Raw genomic sequence first — 12,418 nt, 5'->3', positions numbered from 1 at the left:
GCTATTTAGAAGTGTGCTTTAAATAGCAAGAGAACTACTTTTAAAATTGCTTGAACATACATAATTGCTGAGAACATACATAATTTTTAAAAAGCTGGGATCCAGGGAATTAACGGTAGTTGAATAAGGTCATTGATAAACTATTTTCCATTACTGTTGGGGGATATGACAAAAAGGTATTTGAGCTTCAGTTGCAGCAAGGAAGGTTCAAGCTGGACATTGGGAGAATTTTTCTAACAATGAGGCTATTGAAGCACTGGAATAGATTGCCTAAGGAGACACTGGATTTTTCATCATTGGAAGTCTTTTGAGGACGGGTTAGATGGACCTCTGCTGTTCATGGTACATGTTTAACTGATCCTACCTTGAGGTAGGAGGATGAGCTTGATCTCTTCAGCCTAACTTCCCGTGATCGTAGGAGTTTGTTTTACATGGGAGATGAAGAGGATGAGGGAAGAGGTGCATATGTGTGCGAGGAAAAGGATGGAACAATTCATGGAAGTACTTTTATCTGACGCGTGTATTATGAACGCCTCAGGGTCATGTTTCTTTTCTCACTCCGTGCTCATTAAAAGAGGAAAAAAGGAGGGAGAAAGGGGAAATGTTTCTCTGCTGAACAGAGAATTACACAGTGTTTCATATCCTGACAGACTCAACTAATGCCAGGTCTAACATCACAATGAAAAATTAATTAGAAGCTTTTGCTGGTGTAGTAATGCCACCTGGAGACTGATATTTATGTGGTATTTCTATTCTGGCAAAAGCATTAATGTAGGTGGAATCGTACCAGCAAAGAGTGTTTTTTGTCAGGAGAGTTAATTTTGCTTGTGGAACTGGCACAGCTTTACTGGCAAAAGGTATTCCTTTGCACTCCAAGCTCCTTGTATTGAAAGATTTATCAGAGCAATTAAGCTTCAGAAAGTAGCTGATGGTTTAAAATACACTGTGGTTTTGTTTATTTGTGCGGGAGGAAGACAGCAAATGCTTTTTGCATTTGTTTAATTTGATTATTTTAAAACGCACCATTTGACAAATGCTGGGTTTGGGGTTTCATGCAGGAGCTTTATAATAGAAGAGAGGAGCTTTATGCCATGTGAGGATCTACTTTATGGCAGAATGTCCTTCAAAGGATTCAATCCAGAAATTGAGGTACCGTTTAAATATTCTGTTTTGAGGTGGTCTCGCATTAGGATTGAAGCCCTTGGGGATGGGGATTTGAGTGTTCACACTGCATGCTGTTTGGCCTTCGCAGCACCTTCCATAAATCCTCCCATGTACAGGAAATGCCTGATTCAAACCAAAACGTTGATCAACGCGGCATCTGGTGAATAGAAGCTTTTTATGTCCTTGTGTTGATGGTCAGTAATTGCATGACTCCTGCAGATTTTCCCTCCCTGAAGTGAGGAAACTGTCCCACATGCTGCTCACCAAAACAATAGCTCACTTTTCCTCCTGCCATTTAATTTAGAGTCCAATTCTACAAACATTCAACCCTATTTATTCAGCACTTACTTGTGTAAGTAAGGGCTTAAAGTTCCAAAGTAAAAATTCTGGGCAAGAGAGTCTTTAATTTCTTTCTGGCATGATTCATGCTGATAGAACTACAATGAGATAGTAATCAAAATGTTACCACTGAACTGAAGCAAGAGGATGAAGGTGTAAAGACTAAGAGGTATGCAAAAGGCTATGCAGGGTGATTTACTGGGGATTCTTTTAGTTATTTTGAACTTGCTTTCACTGTGACTTGGCATATTATTGCTTCATGGTTTTTACTAGTAGTTTATTGTAAAACCTTGCAGGTGTTTTTCCTTCTTAACAAAACCATTTCAAGGACTATGTGCTAACATCACAATGAAAAATTAATTATGATCTAATTCTCTGGTCTCCTGAAGATGTCTGGCGTGCCCTTGAGGATGTTTGAATAGTACAATTCACTGAAAACCCTGTCTCTGTGTTGCCTCTTTTCCCAAAGGCAAACTCTAAGCTTAGCTTAGCAACAGGCAGGCATGTTGCCTTTTCTTCATGAGTTTTTGTAACGGTATGCTCTAGCCTGACCAGGGAACAGCAAAGAATTATTAATTCTTTGCTGATTTTATTGATTCCTTTTATTTTTTGTATATATTTTTTTTTTTAATAATTTTATTGATTCCTACCTTTTATGCATTTCTTCTACCAGTGAATTTCAGCATAGTTGCCGTTATGTCAGGGTTACATGTTTAAGCTATTTCTTGCTTCATTTTCAGAAGTTAATGATCCAAATGAACTCTAGGTGCAAGGAAGAAGAAATTGAAGTGGATGGTAAAATGGAGGCTGATGTGTCAGATGAAGAAATGGCCAGAAGGTAAGTTCTATTTTATGACATAATGAATATTAGCTAGGAATATGATGTTACTGCATTATGTGTGGGAAAAATAAATCCAAAAGCAAACAAACAAAACAAAACCCCACAACAGAATATGGTACTTTACAGAACTGATTTTCCAGGAATTCTGGTGTGTATTCAGTGGAATCACCATCGCTTTTGGGGATGAAATATAGGGGTTTTCTGCCCTTTGATATCCAGGTATTCCATGCTAATTGCCTCCTTGTTCCAGATTGCTAACAAACCCAAACTATCAGAATGAATAATAATATAATAAGTGATCATGTAGTACTTGTGCTTCTGAAGCTTGTGATGACCAGCTTTTTTACACCACTTAAATTGTTGATTAGATTTATGATTTGCTCCATTGACATTTTCTCTGATGTTAGTAAAAGCTGTAAATTTTTTATTATCTTTACAGATATGAAACATTAGTGGGAACGATAGGGAAGAAATTCTTGAGAAAAAGAGACCAGCATGTACTCCAGGATGAAGATGAAGATGGGAGTAGTAACACAAGACCTAGCAAAAAAGCAAAGAAAAAGTTCTTAAAACCTCAGGATTAATGTCAGCTGCACAACTGGAGCTAATAGAAATGTTATCTTCCAAATACACTAACATGAACCGGAGATTGTTTGGAGTTCTTGCTATTTAATGTAAAGGATAGATTTGTAAATCTGAGTCTGTTCTCACTGAAAATTCTACCATCCGCACAACAAACGTTTTTCAAAGTGGATGTGTATATAATGGATGTCATACATCCTTTCCTCTCTCAGCAGCTTTTAATGTGTGGGGCACTAATCCCATCAGCCTTTTTAAATGTTGTGCATAACTAGATCGAGTGTCACAAGCAATCGAGAGCAACATTATTTACAATTTATGCTAACATCTGAAAGAACTATTTGGAGTAAAGACGTGCTTTGTCCAATCCAGTAAGGCAGTTCAGCTTTCACTGTGTTTTCTATTATGAAAATGAAAACCTTTGCTGTCTTCAAGTTGAAAAAAGTCAGCAGAAACATGTTTTGGGGTTTTTTTACTGTGCTAAAAATAAGATGGGAAAAGAACAGAGAGATAAAATCCATTTTGTTGAATTTTATTTTTTATAAAGCTTATTTAAAAATAGAGGGGTTTGTAAAAACTTTTTTATAGAGCAAGCCAAATATTGGGCAACATTTACAGATTGACGCTGGAGCAAATTGTGAGTCTTAATTTGTGTCTTCCAAAAGAAGTTTGCTAATGTTGTCTCTTTTTCAGAAAAAAAAAATCAATCTTATAATTATCTAGATCTTGTCATAAAAGCATAATAACGGTTTCAGAAACATTTGAAAGCTGAATAAAACCTGATTTTTTTCTGTGGTTAATGATTGTGGTTTAGCTAATTTAATGTAAAAAATAATGCTTAATACAATCTGATACAAGAAGTGATACTGTTTTGTGCTGGCCACAGATGTCCCCCAATATTAGCTGACTGCACTGACTTTTTCTGTTTAGTGTGCAATGAAGCGGTCTGAAGTAATGTTAGGACGGAAACATCATGCCCTTTGGTCAGTCAGTGCTCTGGGCATTGAAAAATGTCAATGTGGTGGTGTCTAAAATCATAGCAGTTCTCTGTATCCTGGCTTTCAACAAGAAATATTTCTTTCTATTACTTCATTTCCCCAGCTAGATGTCTAAGTTACTCATCCTTAATGCTGACTCTCTGGAGAGAGAGGAATTTGTTAAATTGAAGCAAGTAGTGGCCATTCTGTCATGGACACAAGAGGCTTTTTTTTTTTTCTTTTTTTAACAACTCAGTGAAGCAAGACATGCAACTCAATTATATAAAGAAAGAGACTGTGTGTCTGCTGCATTTTGCATATGATATATGAACTATAATCCATATATCAAGAGCACCTCATTAGATATTCAAGATGGATCACACATGGAAAGAGAAATATACTTTTAAGGTAGTAAGGGGACCTTATACAGGTGGAAAGTCTGTGATTCATGATCTGAGATAGTTTTTCAGAGCTAATTAGATACTACTGGTTCAATTATTTAAAACCTGATCATATATTATTGCTAGCTGAAAAGAAGTTAATGATGGCAAGACATTTTTCTTGCCATGGAAGATGTGACCTGAGCTAAGAAATGATTTATTGTTGGTCATCACAAGAAAAACTGAGAATATATCCCATTATTCTTTCTTGCTTATTAGTAGGAAAATGATTCCCCTCTATGTGAACACATTTCTTCAATGGAGAGAGAATTTCTGCATAGCTATGCTGGATAGTTGAGGGGGGGAAGGTGTGTTCTAGTGAACCACCAGCCACCAGGAGATGTCACTGCAATTGCACGCCCTGAGAGACAGTGCGTTGGAGAGGGTTCCAGTGGTGTCATGTAAAGGCGCTTTCAGGTAATTTTGATAACGGTTAGTGGCTCAGATGAACTCCGTGTGAAGTCTTTCTTTGCCAAGGCTCTATGCAGAGAGCTCTCTTGCATTGCAGGGTTCTGTTCAGTCCAATGGGGGGTAATTTTGCGCAGTTAAAGGGCGTTCTGCCGTACGTTGGTACTTAATTTCATGTCATTTTCTGAGGGATGGCTGGAAATGTGAGTGGCATGGTGCGTGGGTAAGAGCGTGAGTGAACTCTAAACAGCTTCCTAGAAAATCCATGATTTTGGAATTTGGGAGGGAGGAAGGGAAGGGTGGTTCTGTTCCCTAAGCATGCCGCACACCAACTGTGAAGAAATGATAGATTTTGGTTTATTGTCTTCAAATCTGGGTGCTCTGCTGTTCATGCTTAGCTGGTGGCTAGGTGAGCTATTGAAATGCTACAGTAAGACCAAGTACTAATTTTCAGCACAATCTCTTATTCATGGGGAGTTTGTAAAATGCACTTTTAAAAGCACCATTCGTAGTGCGTTATGAGCAAGACAAAACTAGGAATCAGCCCTACATGACTTTTTAAATGTACTTTAAGGGCCCAAAGTTACAAGCAGGCATTTTATCTTGGGATCTTCTGAAATACCCGTCTGTATTTCCAACCTTATAAATACATATATATTTTATATATAAAAATATATAAAGCTTATATTTTCTAATATATATATTTCGCACACATATGCACCTCTTCCCTCATCCTCAAGCTTATATTTTCTAAGCTTGCTAGCCAAGGTAGAAACATTCTGCTATGTAAAATCTGTGGTTGAACTACTCTTGACAGAGATGTAAGTGTAGCGGTGCAATACTCATAATGCAAACCTACATTAATTCAAGCTTTCTTGGCTCTGACAGAGTCTCAAATGCAGATGCGTTTTCATGTGCAACTTCCTAAGCTGTAGAACTTTCCCACACGGTCGTGTTTCTAAATGAAAAGCATTTCTTCTTTGAGAACAAAAGCAAGTTGGGTAAGTAGTAAGCATTTTTGTTAAAGAAAATGGCTACCTGCAAAATTTAATGGGTAGAGAGTTACAGGCACTTACCAGAAGTGTGTGTGCCTGTTACGCTAAGGTACCTATTAAAGTGAACAAAGCAAAGTGTGTGTTGTAGTTCGTGCTCACTGACAGCTCACGGTGTTAAGTTTAAGCATGTCTTTTGTCAGGTGAAGTTTTGTCCCTCCCTTTGACAGGCTGACAGTGTTTATTTCTGTAATAACTGCTGATGTTGGAAACATGGAAGTACTGAACATCATCTTCCTTGCTGATGTTTCTCATTTTGTTACTTTTATTCTGCTTAGTATTGGATCTTAGAAAGTCCAGGACCAGAGTCCAACTGAAGCAAGCCATCCTGTATCCTCCCTTTAGTAATGCATGAGCTGATTAAACTTTGATTCTTTGGGGAGGGGGGAGGATGTTCAGTGGTGCCATGGAGTTTGAACCGTGTTTCTTCTGTGTGTCTTGTTTTCTAACAATACACTCCATTATACAATTCTACAATCGTGGATGGCTGTTGTTGCCGTTGGGCATTGCGTGTGTGTGTAGTGGGCAGCTGGGCTGGGATTCTGGGACCTAATCCAGCATTCAGACGTAAAAAGAAAATGTCTCGTCTTTCTGTTAATTGGAATACCGTACTTTTACATTGTATTTGGAATTAGACAAGACCTGGGTGGGGGGTTATAAACGTTTGTTCTGCTTCATTTCAACAACAGTCAACAACTAAAACTGCACAGTAGCTTAGACTCTCATTAAATCTTTCTCAGAGAGAGTGTTAATAAAGCATAGTCGTAGTGAAGGATGTCAAACATCCTGTGTTTCCTTTCTGCATGTGAACGCAAGTTTCTCTGAGAGCTGGTACTTTAAGGACTTGGTTGTTTCTTTTCTTTCCAGTCTGGGAGAGCATCTCCCTTCTACAATAATGCCTCGCTAATGGAACCTCAGCTTGAGGCCTCTGGGTTTGTTTGGTTTTGTTTGTTTTTACACCGTTCTCATCTCAAACCTTTGAGGCATTTTGGGTCTGGCATTCACACCTCAATAACCTGCTTTCATCAGCTTTTGGGGAGCTTTAGTTAAACTATGAAGCTTCCTCAGCTGTACATGTTGACATTTCTTCGTATGATCTGATGTTGCACAGTGAGGACCTGGTTATAATTGTTACATCGAGAGGAAAAATCCCACTCGGAGAGTGGTTATCAACAGATGGAGTCAGAGAGAGGGTTGACGCTTCAGTCATCGGCAGCTCCGTAGATCTTTAGCAAGAACGGAATAGTAGAAGGGGGTATCTGGGTTGAGTCCCATCATTGCAGGCACAATTAAAAATGCCAATATGAGTCTGTAGACTTCTACCCAAGAAACCCTTCCACACCATAACCTGAGCAACTACCTGGGAGCAACAGCAGGAACATCTCTAGAGAAGTATAGAGGCAAAATAACCAGTCTGTTAATGGCTGTCCTCAAGACAAGAGGCAGCAGCACCAGAAAGCAACTGTACTTCATTGCATAGAGAGATACAGTTTGGTGACCTGGGTGAATGCAGATGGGAATTTCTGTCAGCTAGAATGGAGGTGGTGAGGGTTTTGAAGCTCGTAATGTTCCCTGGGGTCTCGGGGAACACCTTGGTTTGATCAGTCATTTAGAAAGGGGCAAAACCCCTTAATGGGACCTTAGTATGAGAGAATAACATGAACACAAATTAGAGAACAAAGTCCTTCGTTCCATTATTTATAGAAAAACTGTGTTCCCACCTCAGTAAGATCTTTCAGTGTCCCCTATCGCCTCCTGCTTGGCCCTTGGTTCCTGCCAGGCCGTCAGCCACCACCACAGCCGGTCAGCAGGGAGGAGCCTGCACGCACCGTGGCCAGCCCAGAGCTGTTGGCTGCTGAGCCCAGCAGAGGAGGCAACTAGTGGGCCTCCTCTTCAGTGATCATCTTCTTCCTCAGCCTATGAGCTCTTTTTCCAGGAACTTGTAGGAACTTACCATCTCCAACACTGCTGTCAAATTTGTTCAATATTGGCCTGTTTGGTTCAGGAAGTTTGTGGTGGGAAGGGTTGGCCGACAGATTGATAGCATGATGGTACAGACCTCATTTACTTAACAAATGGTGTGTGCAAGAGTCATGCAGTTGTGGGGGGGAGGCTGTATTTACAGCAACTCTTTGTTTTTATTTTCCTTTATTTATTCTCAGGTATACATTTACAGCATTTGTGAGATTTATGATCAGATTATGTCTTTGAGCAAAAAGATATACTATCAGTGGGAGGAATCAACATTTGACCAATACTCAGGATTACCATAGATTGGGGAGAAAGGCCATTTTTCAGTGTTACTGCTATTTTTTGATGCATTTGAGAATGTTTCCTCTTTCTCAGTGGTTTCCTTGTTTGGGCTTTTTGGAACAAAAAAAAAATTTTGAAAAAATGGGGAAATGTGATTGTGAAAAAATTCTAAAGAAAGGGACTCCTTTAGAATTGGTTGGCTCCTTGATTTTTTTTCACTTTGATACAGATGAATGAACTCACTTGTGACACGAAAGCTCCTGTGCTAAGTGGTACTCATTCAGGATAAACCCATGGACTCCCATATTTGCTATACAAAAAGAGGGCAAAATTAAGGGTGTGGTGGGGTTAGCTTCATTGTTCTACCTTTGTTATACAAATAACTTGCAATGCTAAAAACACAAAATTTCCACCCCTTTTGGGATAGAAGTAAATCTAAGCCAGTTGTGATGTTTAAGCACCATTCACCCTTTATAGGATGATTACTTATCAGAAGCAAAGCTTGTAGGAATCTCCTCAGAGCCCATCAGCCACAGTAATGCTGCAATATATACCATTTGGATCACCAGAAAATACATACATACCAAAAATTACTTTGGGCAGTTTACTGCAGCAATGACAAAAGGGATGCACATGATGATAATTTTCATTTTGTACGATGTTTTGTCTAAGGATGATGGTGAAAGAATTATGCCTCCTAATGCTCCTTTCAAAGATGACACTGTTTTACTTATATTAAAGGTAGAGAAATGAGATGAGCTGTGAGTGGTTAGATCTTGTGAAAAATGAAGTTTAAAATGTGTACTTCATTGTCTAAATGTTCACAGATCACTTTTCTCCCTATAATAACCATAGAAAATGTGTCGGCAGCATATCACAATTAATAATCCATACTCCTGCATACTATAGGCACTCCAAAATTCCCCAGACATATTTATTACCCAAGTTTATAACCAGATTCAAATCCGATCCTACATTTGTGCCAAAAATTGAACTGCAGTCATCTCACAGCAAATAATTCTATCTACCTGACAGAAGGGTCTTAAATTCCTGATTTTTCCCAGAGTGGAATCCACTTTAATCTGGCATTAATGTATTTTTCCTTCAATCACCTGCAAAAGAATCCCATAATCTTACAGTGGTGATTGCACAGGCAGTGGAAGGTACTGTACATACGTAGCATTATTGTAGGTTTTTCTGGTCATCTAGATTGTGTAAAATCCTTTGACGTTAATTGGGACAAGTTTTCTATCTAGGGTTATGTTGAATTTCTCTTTGAGTGTTTTTTCCACCTCTTCGTCTTCAAGAGTTACGAATTCCACCAGATCCATATTTTCCTTGTAGTTGTATGTGGTCTCAGTGAGTGTCCACCCAATTAGCGCTCGAAAGCCATCCGTGGTCTGGAGGGTGCAGATGGACTTCTTTGTAAAGAGGGAATCTGGAGACGTCTGAAGGTACATGCACTGGAAATGGAAATCTTCCACTGTCCGTGGCTCAAGGCTGAACATATAAACTTTCCGACATTCTTTTTTCTCCAGAAGATCAGAATTAGAGAAATTCTGATTGGGGATATATTGTTTCCGTCTCATTTTCTCAAGGTACCAGATGGCATTTTTTTCCGTGAAGCGAAAGATGCCAGGAGCCTGGGGCTGGTCTTTCCCTGACACAAGCTCCATCGGTTGCCACATCTGATAGGATACACCAAAGCCTCCGTCAACAACATAGGCTTTGCCATCAATAACTACCTTTACAAGGAGATGGGTCATGATGGTGGCGTATGCATTTTGATGTGGATTGAACACATACGCTCCCAGAAAGCTGGTGTCGTACCCCAGGCGTTTCAGGACCCAGCCCAACAGCTGGTTGTTTTCCATGCACCAGCCACCCCGCTTCCTCCGCACGATTTTGTTATAAACGTGCTCCAACTCCAAAGTAATTTTCTCCCCGCAATGGATGCTGAGGTTTTCGAAGGGAACAGCACGGATGTGGTGCTGGAATATATCGGTTAAGGTTTCCAAATCTTGTTTTTCAAGGGAACCTTTATAGCCAGTTCTTGCAAAATACTCTTCAAGGTTCATGTCACCTGTAAAGGAAGGAATTGCGTTTTGGTTTTGTTTCTTTACATCAATGATTTATGATGCTGTGAAAAACTGCCCAGCCTGCTGCCAGGAAAGATGCTTTAATCTACTGCACCTCATCAGTGCAGTTTTTAAAGGTAACAAGTATTCATATCAAACGGTTCCCAGAGCAAAGAAGAGCAGTGCACGTGAGGGTTTGCTTTTTGTCTTAGAGTCATCCCTATGGAAAGCAGCTGATGCAATTTCAGCTTGATATGCGGTGGCTGCGAAAGAGGGATTTGCTGTATTTGCATTGTAACAGCATGGTTAAGAAGAAATGTAAGATCCTGCTAGGGAGTGTTCATGAGGTTTCATGAAAACCGGTCTAAATCCACTGTTGAGTGAAAGGGGTGTCAGTGGGGGAAGCAGTGTCATCTGCCAGTTGGAGGGAGGATAATTTGAGCCAGGATTCACATGTTCTTTTCATGAGTCTGCCACTGATCTACGTGATGGTAAATGAATTGCTCATTCGGTACATGACGCTCTTTCACCACTTACAGAAAGTGAAAAGGATACTCCCTGCACATTTTGTAAAGTGTCAAGTTTTAGTCAGATAATTATAACCGAAAAAAACCTCTGACCTTTGCAAGAGTTGCAGACCACTGAGTCTCTTGTCTGCTCTGAGTGTTGCACAAACTCATTTTGGTGTTGGAATAATGAATCTGAATGGAGGTGAGCGACCTAAAAGACAAAGAGCACATCTCTATTCCCCACTGTGCCCCACGTCTCACAGGGTGCCCTGAAAATGGACAGGGGCTGCTTTACATCTCTCTAGTCCTGGCCTTTCTCAAAACTCAGTTTATTCCTTCCAGAGGAGGCATAACTGAGAATTACCAAAGCCTCATACAGTGCATCCCTGGTCTGTCCTGCCTCCAGCAGTGCCAACCTCCTGGCCTGCCTTAGTAGGACTCCTCATGAGCGAGATTGCTGCAACTTATTTTCTGCCTTCTAATACCATGGAAAGTCACGCAGAGTCATCTGGCTTTGGCAATGGCCCATCACAGTCTGCTGGCCACCATTATGAGCTGGATTAAGTATCTGATAGATACTGTTTGTAAAACACACTGTAGATCATCTGCTTGGCTATGGAGCTGGGCACAAAATGTTTTGAAGGCTTGAACCTTTGCAAAGAAAGCACTAAGCGTTTCAGCAGTCTAGAGTTACTGCAAATATTTAGCTTCTCGACAACCCACAAAGCTACTTGGAAATCTTTTGTGCATACAGTAAGCTGAGGTTTAGACACTCAATATTAGTGACTCAGGAAGACTATTGTATTCAGATAAATTCAGTGGTGAACCGTTGAATGTGTACTGCAAACTAGAGTTTCTCAAGATGATTTTCAGTGACAGATTCATGATGTACATATGCATAGTATAGAAGCAGCTGTCCAAAGTGAATGGAGAGCCCCATCAAAAACTGCATGTTATCTTCTGCAGAAAGGAATTTAGCTTCCAGTGTTACTTCAGTGTATTGTTGGGGGATATTCTTAATGTAATATTTGTTAAGTAGAACATAAGACTCTTGGCACTTGTTTCTTTTGATTTGCAGAATCCAAGTCTATCCAATCCTACCCGCTCAAATTGTGAATGCTAAATAGATCACACCAGCATAAAGCTGGTTCTCGAGTTTATATTATTTGTAATTTCTCTGCAGCTCCATAATATGATTGATCAGCTTTAGATCTTGACTGTAGGAGATGAAAGCTACAGTTCTTTTGAATTGTGAGTAGATCAGATGAAAAGCTAGATACTGATAAGGTAGTCCCACAAATGTGACTATGATTTATGCAGAGAAAAACATCAGCAGAAACTTTAAAGAACTATTTCTAAATGTGCAAATGAAGGTGTTCATGCAAAAATATTCCTTAACAGGACTATACACACTATCAGCAATTCCACTGTTAAAATATACATCAGCACATGGACTTTCTGGGGTATGCAAACCACAGTTTGTAATGTCATTTTTTTAAGTTGTTTTTAAAGGACTGTAATTTTATTCCCATAAAACAGAATCTATTGATTATTAGATTGCTTTTTTGCTTCCTTTGCCTTTGCAATATTTTTAAATAAAGTTAAAAATCTAAAAGAATAACTTCCAACAAGAGGTTGTAGTTCTAAATTTGTATCAACCACTGTATCTAAACAAAAGCATCTCTCTTATAATCAAGAGAATCTCCTCCTGAGGAGCAGAAAGACAGAAGAATTGAAACTGCGGTATCATTGTTTTGCCCTTCTTAAGAGCCCACGTT

The 12,418-nt window shown here is 39.5% G+C and overlaps 2 protein-coding genes across 2 annotated transcripts in view; one reads left to right on the top strand and one right to left on the bottom strand.

Annotated features, from left to right (window-relative positions):
• Positions 1-3,723, top strand: part of MPHOSPH6 (M-phase phosphoprotein 6) — a 4,340-nt gene extending 617 nt beyond the window's left edge. Inside the window, exons 2-4 of the mRNA XM_009332305.1 lie at positions 1,059-1,149; positions 2,244-2,341; positions 2,784-3,723. Coding sequence (XP_009330580.1) covers positions 1,059-1,149; positions 2,244-2,341; positions 2,784-2,928 — 334 coding nt within the window. The 3' untranslated portion in view covers positions 2,929-3,723. The remainder of the gene's footprint in view (positions 1-1,058; positions 1,150-2,243; positions 2,342-2,783) is intronic.
• Positions 3,724-7,922: 4,199 nt separating this feature from the next.
• Positions 7,923-12,418, bottom strand: part of LOC103923871 (arylamine N-acetyltransferase, pineal gland isozyme NAT-10) — a 4,924-nt gene continuing 428 nt past the window's right edge. The window contains exon 2 of the mRNA XM_009332304.1: positions 7,923-10,136. Within this exon, the coding sequence (XP_009330579.1) occupies positions 9,259-10,131 (873 nt within the window). The 5' untranslated portion in view covers positions 10,132-10,136 and the 3' untranslated portion in view covers positions 7,923-9,258. The remainder of the gene's footprint in view (positions 10,137-12,418) is intronic.

This window comes from Pygoscelis adeliae, unplaced genomic scaffold, assembly GCF_000699105.1.
Source record: "Pygoscelis adeliae isolate BGI_AS28 unplaced genomic scaffold, ASM69910v1 Scaffold18, whole genome shotgun sequence".
NCBI classification, from domain to species: domain Eukaryota; kingdom Metazoa; phylum Chordata; class Aves; order Sphenisciformes; family Spheniscidae; genus Pygoscelis; species Pygoscelis adeliae.
This window is presented reverse-complemented; position numbering and strand designations above follow the sequence as displayed.